At 39.6% G+C, this 12424-nt stretch overlaps 2 protein-coding genes across 6 annotated transcripts in view; one reads left to right on the top strand and one right to left on the bottom strand.

Annotated features, from left to right (window-relative positions):
• The window catches only part of MCUB (mitochondrial calcium uniporter dominant negative subunit beta), an 87455-nt gene extending 82984 nt beyond the window's left edge, over nt 1-4471 (top strand). For 2 of the 4 annotated variants that reach the window (XM_074949995.1, XM_074949994.1), the window contains exons 6-8: nt 1620-1823; nt 3122-3238; nt 4260-4467. In XM_074949995.1, coding sequence (XP_074806096.1) covers nt 1620-1823; nt 3122-3238; nt 4260-4337 — 399 coding nt within the window. In that variant the 3' untranslated portion in view covers nt 4338-4467. Of the gene's footprint in view, nt 1-1619; nt 1824-3121; nt 3239-4259 lie in introns of all 4 variants that reach the window. The other 2 variants (XM_074949993.1, XM_074949996.1) reach the window with 2 other exon arrangements.
• Nucleotides 4472-5949: 1478 nt separating this feature from the next.
• Nucleotides 5950-12424, bottom strand: part of PLA2G12A (phospholipase A2 group XIIA) — a 39269-nt gene continuing 32794 nt past the window's right edge. Inside the window, exons 7-10 of one of the 2 annotated variants that reach the window (XM_074950740.1) lie at nt 11760-11836; nt 11094-11269; nt 8470-8629; nt 5950-7127 (exon numbers count right to left, since the gene is read on the bottom strand). In XM_074950740.1, coding sequence (XP_074806841.1) covers nt 6889-7127; nt 8470-8629; nt 11094-11269; nt 11760-11836 — 652 coding nt within the window. In that variant the 3' untranslated portion in view covers nt 5950-6888. The remainder of the gene's footprint in view (nt 7128-8469; nt 8630-11093; nt 11270-11759; nt 11837-12424) is intronic. The other variant, XM_074950738.1, reaches the window with a different exon arrangement.

A 12424-nucleotide genomic window follows, 5' to 3' on the forward strand; every position in this document is an offset into this window, starting at 1 on the left:
GGTTGGGTGTCCGGAGTGATGTTGCCATATCACAGAAAAATAATTAGTTAATTAAAAAACAGTGTTGTTTTTCTGTGATGATGCTATCACCAGGTCAGCCAGTTGGATCTGACTAATGATGACCGTAACTTAGGAAAGGGGCAAACATGGTGAATCTAAGACAGGCCAAGCTAAAGTGACATGAAGGGATGAATAGGGAGGAGGAGACCAGTAAGAGCCTGATGGGGTGGGAACAGACCTCACACTGAAGGCAGCAATCTCAGAGCTGCTGTGAAAGCGCCTCTCTGAAAAATCAGGCAGCATCAGCTGATGTATGCAAATCCAATTGGTAGAGTCCCAAAGGTGTGGATGGAGGGCCAGATGGAGGCCTCGCAGATTCCCTTTGTATTCCATGCAGGGAGTGAACTCAAAGCCTTTCTGGGAAGGGAAGGCCTGCAAGTGATACTCCTGGGGGAATTTTGTGCATGCACAGAATACATGTGTCCCACAGAATTTTATTTTTTTCCGCAGAAAATACATTCTGCCCCAGAAGTGTTGCAGTTCCGCCTTTTGACCACAAGAGGCCACTATGGTGCCAGAAAAGCCAACAGCATGAACGCAGCGGGTTGTTCTGTGCCATAAAAGGCCTCTGGTGGGCAAAAGGCGGAACTGCAGCACTTCTGGGGCAGAATGTATTTTCTGTGGGGGGAAAAAAATTCTGCGTGCAAGCAGTGGCACAGCACCTGGCCTGTGGAGCCAGGTTAGGACAGAGGGGGCACATGGGGCTGCTGGGGGGGGTCACAGACTGGGGTTCAGAATGGCTAGTGGGGGGGGACAGACTGGGTTGTGGGCTCAGGAGCTAGTGGGGTGACAGCACTGAGCAGGGGTTGAATGGGAGTGGGGTGCATGGCCACATGGAAACAAGGGAGGGGGGCTGCAGGGACCCATTGGGATGGGGGTGGGTGGGAACAGGGGCAGATGTGCGTGACTGAATGGGAGAGGCTTGGGATCAGCCAGGGTCTGCATGAAGGAGGCCTACCCAACTCCCTAACAATCCTGCCCCTTCCCCCACCCCCCAAAAAACCCAACCCTGTTCCATATTACTTCTACCGACACCCAACAACTCTCCAGGTTCACTCCAGGCTCCTTCCCTCTCCCTCAGCTCCTCTATTACTCCTGACACTCACAAGCCTTTGCACTGCTTCTGATGGGTGCAGGAAATACAGTTCTGTATTGTAATTTAAATTAATTACTCAAAATTCTGTATTAATATGCCCCATAAGGAATCTATTTGTCAAAAAGAAAAAATTACCAGAATCTTTTTTTGGTCTGCATTGTTACAGACATACTTGCCAACAGATATTTTGAAATAAATTACCAAAATAATTTAAACTGGCATGATTATATTGTGTTGTGTTACTTTGACAGATAAAATATGCAGAATTTTAAAATATTGTGTGCAGAATTTTTTTTTTGACAGAATTTTTAATTTTTTGGCACAGGAGTAAAGTGAGTAGGAGTCTTGAAGGCAGGCTCTGATCCAGGAGGAAAGTACATACTGGGATGTGTTCTCTCCCTGGTGTCAGAGAAATGTATGAAATTAATATCCGCATGTTGAATGAATAACGTTTTTGTCCTAGATGAAAGCCAAAATTGCAACAAGTGCAGATGCAAAGACCAATAGGCTCCTGTGGACTGGCTTAGCACTACTGTCCACTCAAGGTGGAGCACTGGCCTGGCTCACGTGGTGGGTCTATTCGTGGGATATAATGGAGCCAGTGACGTATTTTATCACTTACGGGAGTGCCCTGGCATTCTACGCTTACTTTGTACTTACTAAACAGGTAAGTCCCATTATATAAACATGTCTGAAGTCATCTTACACTGATTTTCATAATAAATTAGCCTATGTATTTAAACATCAAAGTTTGTGTGCATGTGTGTTCTGTAGAACTGCACTTAGGCTGGAACTTTTGTTTTTAATGCAGCTCAGGGATAAACTGCTCATCTGAACTGCACTTAAAAATCCTGATTGCAATTAGTGACCAGGTGGATACCATCTGATTCTGAAAATGAAAACTATCCTCTTTCATTCAGTTCTTTGTATGTGGCCCGGATGGTAACTGTATCTCAATGTCTCCACATAGAGAGTGGAAGTACTAAAGCAGGGCTGGTCAAGGAATGCAACCTATTAGAGGGCCAGGAAGGCAAACCCATCAGTTTTCTTTCTGTGTTTGATGGAGTTCAGATGACACTTGATGCATGCATGGAAATTTTTCAGCTGTTTTTCCTGGACTACCTTTAGTTTATTTCCTTGAGTAAGATGCGGATTTTTCTTAAGTGGCCTAACTTCCTTTCTTGCTCTTGGATGTGCAAAGGAGAAGTCACAAGTTGGAGCGAGGCATGTTTAGAGGAGGGGGAAGAGTTCCTGAACACCAAAAACCCAGAACGTGGACAAAGTGCAGAATGTGGAAATGGCCATCAATTCCTGTACAATATAAAGGAACTTACATTTTTGCCCATTAAATGTTTGGGATCCTACAATGTACTATAAAGCACATAGTTGGATAGTTACTTGTATTCCTTTTCATGCTGAATATTCAATAATGCCCTCCTCCATTTTTATTTTGTTTGGTATGGACATAGTTGGTGAATATCCAATACTTGCACATATGGAACCTATAGTACATATGAAACATCAGGTGGGGAAGGATGCTGGGTTTTGGAGCTCAGCTAGTTTGTTGAGGGCTGGGTTTGTGAGTGAGTTCTGCTCCTCTTGCTTTCTGCTGACTTTCAGGAGGGTTGAGGTAATTCTGTTTGGATAAATTGATAAATACTAATGGCCTGATTTTCAGATGCTACCCTTGTCTGGGATTTTCAAAGGAGCCTAAAGGCGTCAAGAACCCAACTTCCTTAGTCTCCTCTGACAATCTCACCTATTGACTCCAATGGGAGCTGTGAGTGCTCTGCAATTCTGAAAATAAGGTCATTTATTTGTCATGGTTTAGATTTCTTCTAATTACTGTAAGGTTTTTTATGTATGTTAGTTTGATTTAACTCCATCTGTAGAAATGTCTTTGCACTCCTAACCCTCTGCCTGCCCAAAAAACCCAAACATTTGTGTCCTTTTTCTATCTGTCAGGATTATGTTTACCCAGATGTTAAAGACAGACAATTCCTCCACTACTTCTACCGGAAATCCAGAAGCCAACATTTTGATGTGGAACAGTATAACAAGCTAAAAGAGGCACTGGCAGAGGTATTTTCATAAGTCTCTTAGTGTACTGTAAGTGAATGATGCTGTGGTCTCACCATTTAAGTCTTTTCAGTAAATCATGAGGTAATTGGAAAGTGGCTTTTAGATTTTATTTATTTATTTATGCATTTTAATTTTGTATGCTAAAAATATGCATATGTAACAGATTACCTGGAGTTCCTTTAAAAGCTGGAAGGAAGGACTTAAGAATGGAAATTTGCAGCACTGCTCAGGCAGCCTGTGGAGGCTGGGGGAGAGTGTGAAAACAAGTCACTCACTTGTGTTGCTCAGTAGTGATAAACTGGTTTCTCTCTAGTCTCCATCTTCCATAGTGGCAGTGATATGGAACTGGGAAAAATCTTCACTGCTCTATGAGAAATACAGAGTCCTCCGGTCCACAATAAATAAAAAGGACCCTGATTTATAGCCTATTAAGTAAATGGAAATTCTCCCTTGACTTTATTGGGCTTTTGATCAAGAACCCTTAATGAATAGATGGAGTTAAATTTTTTAAAAAATAATTGGGTAGGATTCAAACTAGTTCCCTTTATCAAGGCTGGGGCTTTAAAATATTTTCACTATCTGACACTAGTCTGGAGTGTGAATTTTGCAATTTATGCTAGAGCATATAAAATAATTCAGTTCTGCTGTTGTATGAAATGGGCTTTATAAATTTTCCTAGGCTTTGGACTGAAGGTGATACATTCAGTTGCTTGGAAGGAGGATGTTTGTGCATCTGTAGGGCTGCAGTTCCCGTTGGTCGGTCTGTTGACTGACAGATTAACTCACTAATGGCAGGAATTGTTTTTGGATGGTAATCCTTAGAGTGATATGACCAGGAGTTTACACTTGTGATTATTGTGGGAAATCTGCGCCATAAGGTTAGTGTCTTCCCAGAAGTGAAAGACCTGGCTACAGGGAAAGAATATCAAGAGTATGAAAGGAAGGTACAAATTAGGGGTGACTGAAAGGGACAAATATGGACACAGAATGTCCTCCATTTAATTCTCTCTTGCGTTTACAGGTTGAAGAGTCCCTGAGACGCCTGCATCAGCCCCTACATCTGCAACTTCCAATACAGGAAATTAACGACAAAGACTAATTTTTTTTTCATAACTGAATTGTCATTTCCAAAACCGATTCCAATATTTAGTTTCTGTGTTGCAAACTGAATATTTTTGACCACTATAGTTCTGAACATTACTAGAAATGTTGATTAAAACTATTATATCATTAGATTTTTAAAAAATAATTCCTGAAATAAAGAAATCTTTCAAAATATGCATTCAGATCTTGGAATAAAATTGTCTCGCCATTTTAGTAAATTGATGTGGGCATAAGAGTCAGAGTGGTGTTCTAGTGTACTGAAGCATTTTACTATTTTTGGGGGGACTATTAATAACAGCAGAGAATAGCAACAAAAATTTGATATGTCATAGAAAGATTTCTGGTATTTATGGTCAAATGTATTTTTATACTTTAACAGGTCTCCTGTCTAATGTTCCAATTCAGGAAAGTCCATGTTTAAAATTAGGCATGTGTATAAGTGCTTTCCTGAACAGAGATGAACTTTAAATCATGTGGTTAAGTCATCCTGAATCAGAGCCAAAAAGATGGTTCTCTTTTTGTGATACTAACTCTATTTTTATACTTCTGCAGCATCTTCCATACAGAACCTCTTGCCACTTATGAAAGTGGATAAGTATTATCCACATTTTACAGATGGGGAAACTAAACCATATAAAGTTTAAATGAGTAGCTTAAGGCCCCAAGCTGAGGGACCCAGGATTATGGAAACAGTTTCTTGGATCTCTCTCCATGGCTCTAACTTCTGGCAGTTGTGCTGTCTTAACTGACAAAATCAGAGCACAAAAACTTTGAACCACACACTAAGATCCTCTGCACTATTTGATTTTAAGTTACACCGCAAGAATACATTTTTAGAAAGATAACTATTAGAATGAACATACAGGGTTAGTTTCCATCTAATATCAAATGGGGGGGGGGGCTGGCTCAGTTTCATTTTAGAGAAATACATTTGTTAGATGCTTTGATCATTTATCCTAATCAAGTTGTATGTGATTTATATACTGAATTAATAAAATCAATGATAAAACTAGTCCATCTTAGGTCAGTATATACTATACATTAAGTCTCAGGCGTCTATATAATATGGTACACCGGACCCTCGCTAGAATGCGGGATTTGGGATCCATGCACTGTACCGCGTTATAGCAGGGACCATGTTAAAATGAATTCCAATTAACGTAATTAAATTTGGGAACCATGGCTGTGACCACGTTATATGTGTTACCTCAAATCTAAAACAACAAACAATTTTGGACACCAAGTCAGTCACCTGTAGTTTTCTTAATTCAGGCTGTATTGTGTATTAATTTTTACAGCATGACATGTATGCTCATCTTCAGGGGGCTGAAGAACATATTTGTACATAGCTCTCCTGACTAGTATAAACTCAGGGTGCTAGTACAGTAATAGATTAAAGTTTGGCATGCAGTGTTCAGGGTACTATAAATTTAAATACACATTTTATTTAAAGATGTTGTTTTCCCATATTCAAAGATTGTGTGAAAATATTTGACCAAGCAATGAAGACTTCCAAATTTCTAAAAGGATATTTAAAATAATGCAGAATAAATTTATCGGGTAAAAGATTTGGCAACCTGAGTTTACTATTCTTGATGAAGTAAAAGGCAGAAAGATCAGTGGTTTTGGTTTGTTTGGTTTTTTGATTGATGGTAGGTCTCTTGGATTGTGAACTGACTATAGTTATTGTGTAAATTAGAGAGATAATAAATGGAACCCCATGCTGTCATTTTTCTAACTACAGCAGTTCTTTAAAGTTAAGTGAAGAGAAGGTATTGATCTAGTAAGGAAGAACCCAAATACAGCAGTGCTGCTTAGATGTTTGTTTCCTCCCCTAAAATTAAAGGCAAAATATCACACATGCTTGGAGCCTAGTGAAACACACACTGCACATTTTAATGTGTTGTAGGTGTTACATATTTTTTAAGATACAGAAAAATTACAAACATACCATAGCTGCACTCCCTATAAATTAATGTCAGTGCAGGAAAAAAACAGCTTTTATAGTCTAATGCAGTTTTAAAAGTTTTGTGAAAAAAGTGTCAAAATGCTATAATGCAGTTAGAAAGTAGACAAGGTATCATTCAAGTGCAAGTCAGAACATTTTAAAAAATTGGTTAAAAAGTGCTTTCTCTCTTAGGACTTATATGACCCTTATTACCACGGGATCTGAGCACCTTGCAATTTTTATTACATAGAAATCAATGTTACAATTATTTCTCCCAAAATTCCCTGAGACTGCTGTTGCTGCAGTGCTGATTTATTAGAACAAAGCAATAATTTCTAATATAGAAAGGTTTTTAAAAAGTATTTAAATTATGGTTCCTGAAATTTGATCCCAGCATTTTTGTAAATAGTCCTGTTGAGGAAAATGCATGATGTGAATAACTGTGTAGTTCTCTAGCTACACTGAAAATCATGTTATAAACTACTGAACAAGAGAACAACCCTTCACTCAGTGATCTAGACTACAAGATTAAGTGATGAAGATATTTTCCATTTTTTGGAGTGAATCTGAATAAGATGCCATTCTCAGATGGGCATATCTACTTTGATTTTTGATGGAAGTGCAATTTTTTAGTCAGCATTGAGGCAAAACAAGGAATCTGCTTCTTTCCTATTGCATTAATGTCTCTGCAGATATCCACTTTGCGATGAGATACTTTCCTGTTAACCAGAGTGAGAAGTTCTGTGAACTCCAAGGAAGAACCATACTTTCTTATCATCTCACACAAGTCTTGAATATACCAGGTGCCATTTAGAGTTTCACGATGAGAATAGTAACCTATTGGGAAATAAGAGCATAGGACTCCATTTAACCTTAAATGAAGACTAGAAGCCACAGTTAATAACTTACAATATCACAATTTTCTTCTTGCCAGTCATGTTCATGGACTGCAGATAAGTTTTAGATATACGTCTCTGCGCTATTTATGCTGTCTTGGGTACTCAGATGTTAGAGATAAAAACAGTTCTTTGGCAAGTTTGCATAATCAAATTTAACCTGGGATTAATAAGTACGGCCACACTGAGTCAGACCAATGGTCGATCTAGCCCAGTACCTTGTCTTCCAATAGTTGCCACTGCCAGATGCTTCACAGGGAATGAACAAAACATGGCAAGTGAGTGATCGATGCCATCATCCACTCCCAGGTTCTTGCAATTAAAGGCTTAGGACACCCAGAGCATGGGGTTGCATCCCTGATCATCTTGGCTAATAGCCATTGATGGATCTACTCTCCGTGAACTTATTTAATTCTTTTTTGAACATATTATAGTTTTGGCTTTCACACCACCCCCTGGCAACGAGTTCCACAGGTTGACTGTGTGTTGTGTGAAGTAGTACTTCCTTTTGTTTGTTTTAAACCTGCTGCCTCTTAATTTCATCAGGTGAGCCCCATGGTTCTTGTGTCATGTGAAGAGATAAATACTTTTTCTCCGTACCATTCTGATTTTATAGACCTCTATCATAGCCCCCCTCCTTATTGTCTCTTGTCCAAGTTGAAAAGTCCCAGTCTTTTAATCTCTCCTCATAACTTATAATGGGTGCAACTCCATTTCTGACAACGGAGTTGCATGTTCGTGATTAATTTTGCCATTTGACTTTATACAATATTTTGCAAAAAGATTTTGTATTAATATTTGTATAGCTTTCCAACATCAGGTAATGTTAAGTTGAATGCAATATTGATTCAGTAGCAGAAACAATTCTGTAAATTCACCCACTGGTGAATTACAGGAGAGTCTTCAGGATTGGGAATATGATGGTTTGGGAAGGGCACCCACCTGTGTGAGGAGGTTTAAGAAATCACATCCAAATGACATGAGACTAGAAGTGTAGAAGAATATTTCCTCCTGACAGGTAGCTCAGTGATAGGGATGTGATCAGTATGCTTCGAGGTGCAAAGTCATTTAAAAATTGCAAGTTAGATGGCATATTTTCATTTATTCTTAAGTCTTTACCCCATGTGCAGGAGACACCACTACTAATGCAGACACGCAAAGTGGCGAGTTTAAGGAACTTGAATTCTTGTTTTGATTGTGTGACGAAGAAACTCTGCAAGCCTACTATATTTAGTAAAACAGGAGTTAGATGCTAGAAACTTAAGTGCAAAATAACAACATACCTTCTGCAACCGAGTAGCACATCAGAAAGTCTGCACCAGCAGGTAAAGTATATATAGCCGCAGCATCCACTTCAGTTTCGTTGACCTTGGACTGGTCTACAATACTGTCCACTGCATCCGGAACAATGACTGGGTCATCGTGTTTATCCCCTCTACATGCCTAGCAGGAGAAAAAGCTGCTGAATCCTCTCATCTGCCAAGTACAGTTAGCCCTCACCGAACAAAATTCTAAAAGCAGAAGTGCTTCCTGTTTGTTTAGGTGGTCTTAATTTATGTAACTAAGTTCAGAAAGAACGACCTTTTGTCCTACTTGTACGTCCCCGAGGCTTTCATTGGTAAAGCAAGCTGTTTAATAGTGCCGGGCACCAACTTAGAAATATCAAAGCATAGCAAACCCCATACTGACCTATTCTCTACTTTTGGAAGGAGAAGAGGGAGTAGCTTTACAGATCAATTCAAGGAGGGTGTTCTGTGTGTAAGTAGCAGCTTGAAAAGAAGTGTGGGAATACCCTTGTGAGAGACGCAGGTGCATGAGGCTGGCATTGTCAGTGAAGCAGAGTGGGGGACTCAATAAGATGCAAGTTTCAAGGGGTTCAGTACTACTTTGACTAATGACTTGGTTTGCATTGTAAATTAAAGCAAGGGTGGAACTGATTTTAGGTTATGTCTCTAGTTTTTGTTTTATGCGTGAGTCTACATTAGTAGGAGCCCCTAAATAATTAATTTTCCAGTTGAGATACTGAACTTCTCCCCTGCTTGCTGCTCTTTACTTCTATACAATCCAAAGTGGATTTACTCTCAGTATAAGATGCTGGATTAACAGCAGGTTTAATTCTGCAGGGACTCTGTGTCTGAATGAGGTTTCACCCCTAGAGGAGAGGAGCTATAAAGTGGTTCATCCAGGGGATGGCAGCTTTAAATTGCAGCCAGGTCTGCACAGGATTGTTGCAAATGGAGGCCACTCGTTTCCTGAAGGTTCTGGCCACTGTCACTCATCTTGAGTTATGCGGCCAATTTGAGACCCCACTGGAGCAAGAAAGAATTCCTTTGCTAAAAGGCCAGGAGAGGCCAACATAGTGCAGGACTAATCAAGCTCCAAATATAGGGTTTTTTTTTCACAAAAATGTTAAGCACAGGTCATGCAGTACAAACTCCCCACAGCATCAGGCCAAGGGACCTCATCCTTGACTGGGAGGGAACCATCTGATGGGGCAAAGATGTAGTTCATGGAATTTGCCCATACAGTCTTTAGCCTTCCTAAGTCTGGCATCTAGGTTCCAGTTGTGGTCACCTAAAAATATGAGCTGAGGCCACTGACTCTCTTCCCCCCAAAAATGATGGCAATGGTGTGTCTGCTGCTGGACAATTGTTGGCCATCTATCCTACACGGTCTTGATTTGAGCTGGCTTTCATGTATCAGTATAATTTTACCATTGTGACTCATTGGCAGCTTCATTACACAATTATTTCCTGTTTTAGTTAGCATAGCAAAAAATCCAATTTAACTGATACTCAAATGCTTTTGTACATTGGCTAAGATTTTCCAACCCAGGCTACATAATTGTAACTCACAGACTACTTGATGCCAACTGGCAGAGGGCATAGAGAGACAGGGATCCCCTGGGTTCACTTTAAGATGTCACGTAGGGTCTCTGATTAAAGCTGTGTCACACTGGATGTCAGTCATTGCCAGATGTGTTTTTTATATATAAATATGTATATTATAATGCTGAAAAATATGTTTTTAGGCCTTATAGCTAAAAGCAGCATGTCTTGAAACAAGTGGCTCCTGTCTGGAGAAGTTTTTCTCCTTGGTGGACCATTGTGTGTTTTACAATAAAAGTCTATTAGTATATTGAGTTAAATGCTAATGAAGAGCTTGAAGAGAATTCAGAAGAGGTGAAGATCAAAGTTCTCATCTGATATATCTGGGAGTGCAGAGAGAGACCCTAGCATCCTTCAATACATGAAGACAAGCTGCAGTCTTGATCTTATGAAAGTGGGATTTCAGCCAGCTTGGTTGAAAAACGCTGGGAAAAGGCACTGGGGTAAGCTATCATGTAGAAGGCCGGGAAATGTCCCATGAGTTACGTTTAGGCTCGACAAAGTGTGTTATGACCGTTTCATATGTAACCATTTATTTTCAATAGTCTTAATTTCTATTATTTGAATCTCTGTTCTTTGATGATCTTATTCTTGTTTTCACTTTAAACATTTCTAACTGCTGTGTGTTAAGCAGAGTGGTGATCCTAGTTGACCTGAGTAAGCTGCTTTGGGAGTAGCGAATCTGAGTAGCATGCAGTGGAATGGGCTGAGCACTCCAGAGGGATGCTCAGAGGACTATGGAGTTGGAATGTGCCTATCATTAACCTGCAGAGAGAGAGAGAGAGAGAGTTATGACTTTGGAGGCCTGAGAGGTAGTGCGTGTGTTGCCAAAGGCTGATGGAGACAAGAAGCTGATCCACAGACAAAACTTCCTCTCACTAAGGGCAGGTAGTAGCAAGCTGCCTCTTGGAAGTGTCATAACCACCGCCTTTTCCACATGAAAAGAAGTTATCACAAAAAAAACTGTCCTCTGTACCACTGGGGAAAAAAGTACACAAATTCAAGAACAGAGATCTTACCTGAATTATAAATATTTTAGGCTTTCCTACTAGACTCGGGCAGTTGTCTCCTCTGAACATGTCTGTCACTGTCTGAACTTTTATTTTAGCATCATAGGCGTAAACGTGATTATCTTCACCATGGCTCAGGAACACACACACAAAGCAGTCAGCATCACTGTGGTTGTCCATTGACACTAAAATAGTGGAACTGTGTTTAGATGATTACGCAAGCTTACAGTATTTATTAAACACCCCACCATTAGTCCACTCAAGACCACATTTAGCCATTTAATCTCAAATCAGTCCTATTTGAGATATGCTGAGCCAGAGTCTCAGCTGCTGTAAATCAGCATAGCTCTGCTGAAGTCTGGAACTACACTGATCCATACAAGCTGAGGCTCCAGTCTACTGGAATTTAGAGAGATGCTTAGTAAACATTACTTCTGTTGGTCATAGATGCATCTTGGGAATTCCAACGCTTGCAATATAATACAACTGAAGATACCACTGGTATAAAATTACATATTTTCTGTTCCTTAGTCTTTTTATGTTATGGGACTTCATCACAGAAGGGAAACAATTCAGGTTACAGTGAACTTGTCTTAAGAATGTATTTCTCTATCACTGTTATCTAGAACTTCTCCTGCAAGCAGACTAAGACATACCCACTACATGGTCTCCTACCTTCATAAATGTTCCGCATAACCTCTTCTGCTTTAAGGTCATCAAAGCATCTGACTTCAAATCCAAGCTCTGTCAAACTATCATTAAACACACATGTTTTAATAAGTATCCTTTTTGAGTTATGCTAAAAATATCACCACTTTTGTTGCTCCCTTTAGAACTTTGTACCTTTTCCTTGAGAGAATAGATATTCATGTTAGTTTATGTAATGGTACCCAAACCTGATCCCCAGAGGTGTCTTAAAGATGCACAGGACAAAAAAAAAAGTCATTTATAAAGTGAAGGCATTCTCATGAAATAGGAATTCTGTTAAGAGCAACAGAAAACACAAATAATGGAGGTACTCCCTCAGGGACCTGTCTGAAAACCAACCAATATGCGAAATAAAGTAGAACTTCCATTTTTGCCAAAATGCTATTTCATTTTCAGGCAACTATGAGCCAAATTGGACAATTTTGGACTTTTTTTTGAAGGGTTATAATACTATCAAATCAGAAATTTAATATAAACAGAATATAAAAACTTAATCATGCCCTGAAATATGCTGATGCTGGGCTATGCCACCTCCCTGTATTAAGCTTTTGGTTCGGTTAATACGTGCAGCCACTTCCCTTGTGAGCTCTGTGCTAATCTACTACACTTGTAACTGGTTACTTTATAAACAT

Source organism: Natator depressus, chromosome 4 (genome assembly GCF_965152275.1).
Source record: "Natator depressus isolate rNatDep1 chromosome 4, rNatDep2.hap1, whole genome shotgun sequence".
Classification (NCBI taxonomy): Eukaryota; Metazoa; Chordata; order Testudines; family Cheloniidae; genus Natator; species Natator depressus.